A 557-nucleotide genomic window follows, 5' to 3' on the forward strand; every position below is an offset into this window, starting at 1 on the left:
GATCTTCCTGTTGATAGCAGAACCTTACTAGGTACTCCAAAAAATATGTGTAGTAACATTCGTAATGTAAAACCAGGTATATATTATCATTTTGGTTTGGCTGCAGGTATTCGTAGATTTATTCCAAAAAATATAACAGATGTTAAAGTATCAATAGGCATTGATGGATTACCATTATCGAAGAGCAGTAATGGCCAGTTTTGGCCAATTTTAGCATCTATAATTGTTGATTCTCATTTGCCCAAAAAAGTTTTTCCTGTTGGAATTTACTACGAGTTTGAAAAACCAAAGGATAGTGATGATTTTCTTTTTGACTTTATAAATGAAACAAATGAACTTATTGTGAATGGAATGGTTGTAAATCAATTAAACATATCGGTTTCGAATCGCGGACGTTTCGCCCCCGCCGTTTCGTCCCCGTCAAAAAAACAAGTCCACGGACGTTTCGTCCCCGTCTATTATTAAGATAGGACATTTGGCCCCCGGGAGTTATATAGATTTATTTATACCTACCCATAGGACGTTTGGCCCCCCGGTTAGGTTAGGTTAGGTATTAC

The 557-nt window shown here is 37.0% G+C and overlaps 1 protein-coding gene across 1 annotated transcript in view; it reads left to right on the forward strand.

Moving 5' to 3' along the window:
- LOC115034543 overlaps positions 1 to 539 on the forward strand; it is a 10,798-nt gene extending 10,259 nt beyond the window's left edge. The window contains exon 5 of the mRNA XM_029491836.1: positions 1 to 539. Coding sequence (XP_029347696.1) covers positions 1 to 465 — 465 coding nt within the window. The 3' untranslated portion in view covers positions 466 to 539.
- Positions 540 to 557: the final 18 nt, after the last annotated feature.

The sequence above is a fragment of the Acyrthosiphon pisum genome, unplaced genomic scaffold, assembly GCF_005508785.2.
Source record: "Acyrthosiphon pisum isolate AL4f unplaced genomic scaffold, pea_aphid_22Mar2018_4r6ur Scaffold_10573;HRSCAF=11180, whole genome shotgun sequence".
Classification (NCBI taxonomy): Eukaryota; Metazoa; Arthropoda; class Insecta; order Hemiptera; family Aphididae; genus Acyrthosiphon; species Acyrthosiphon pisum.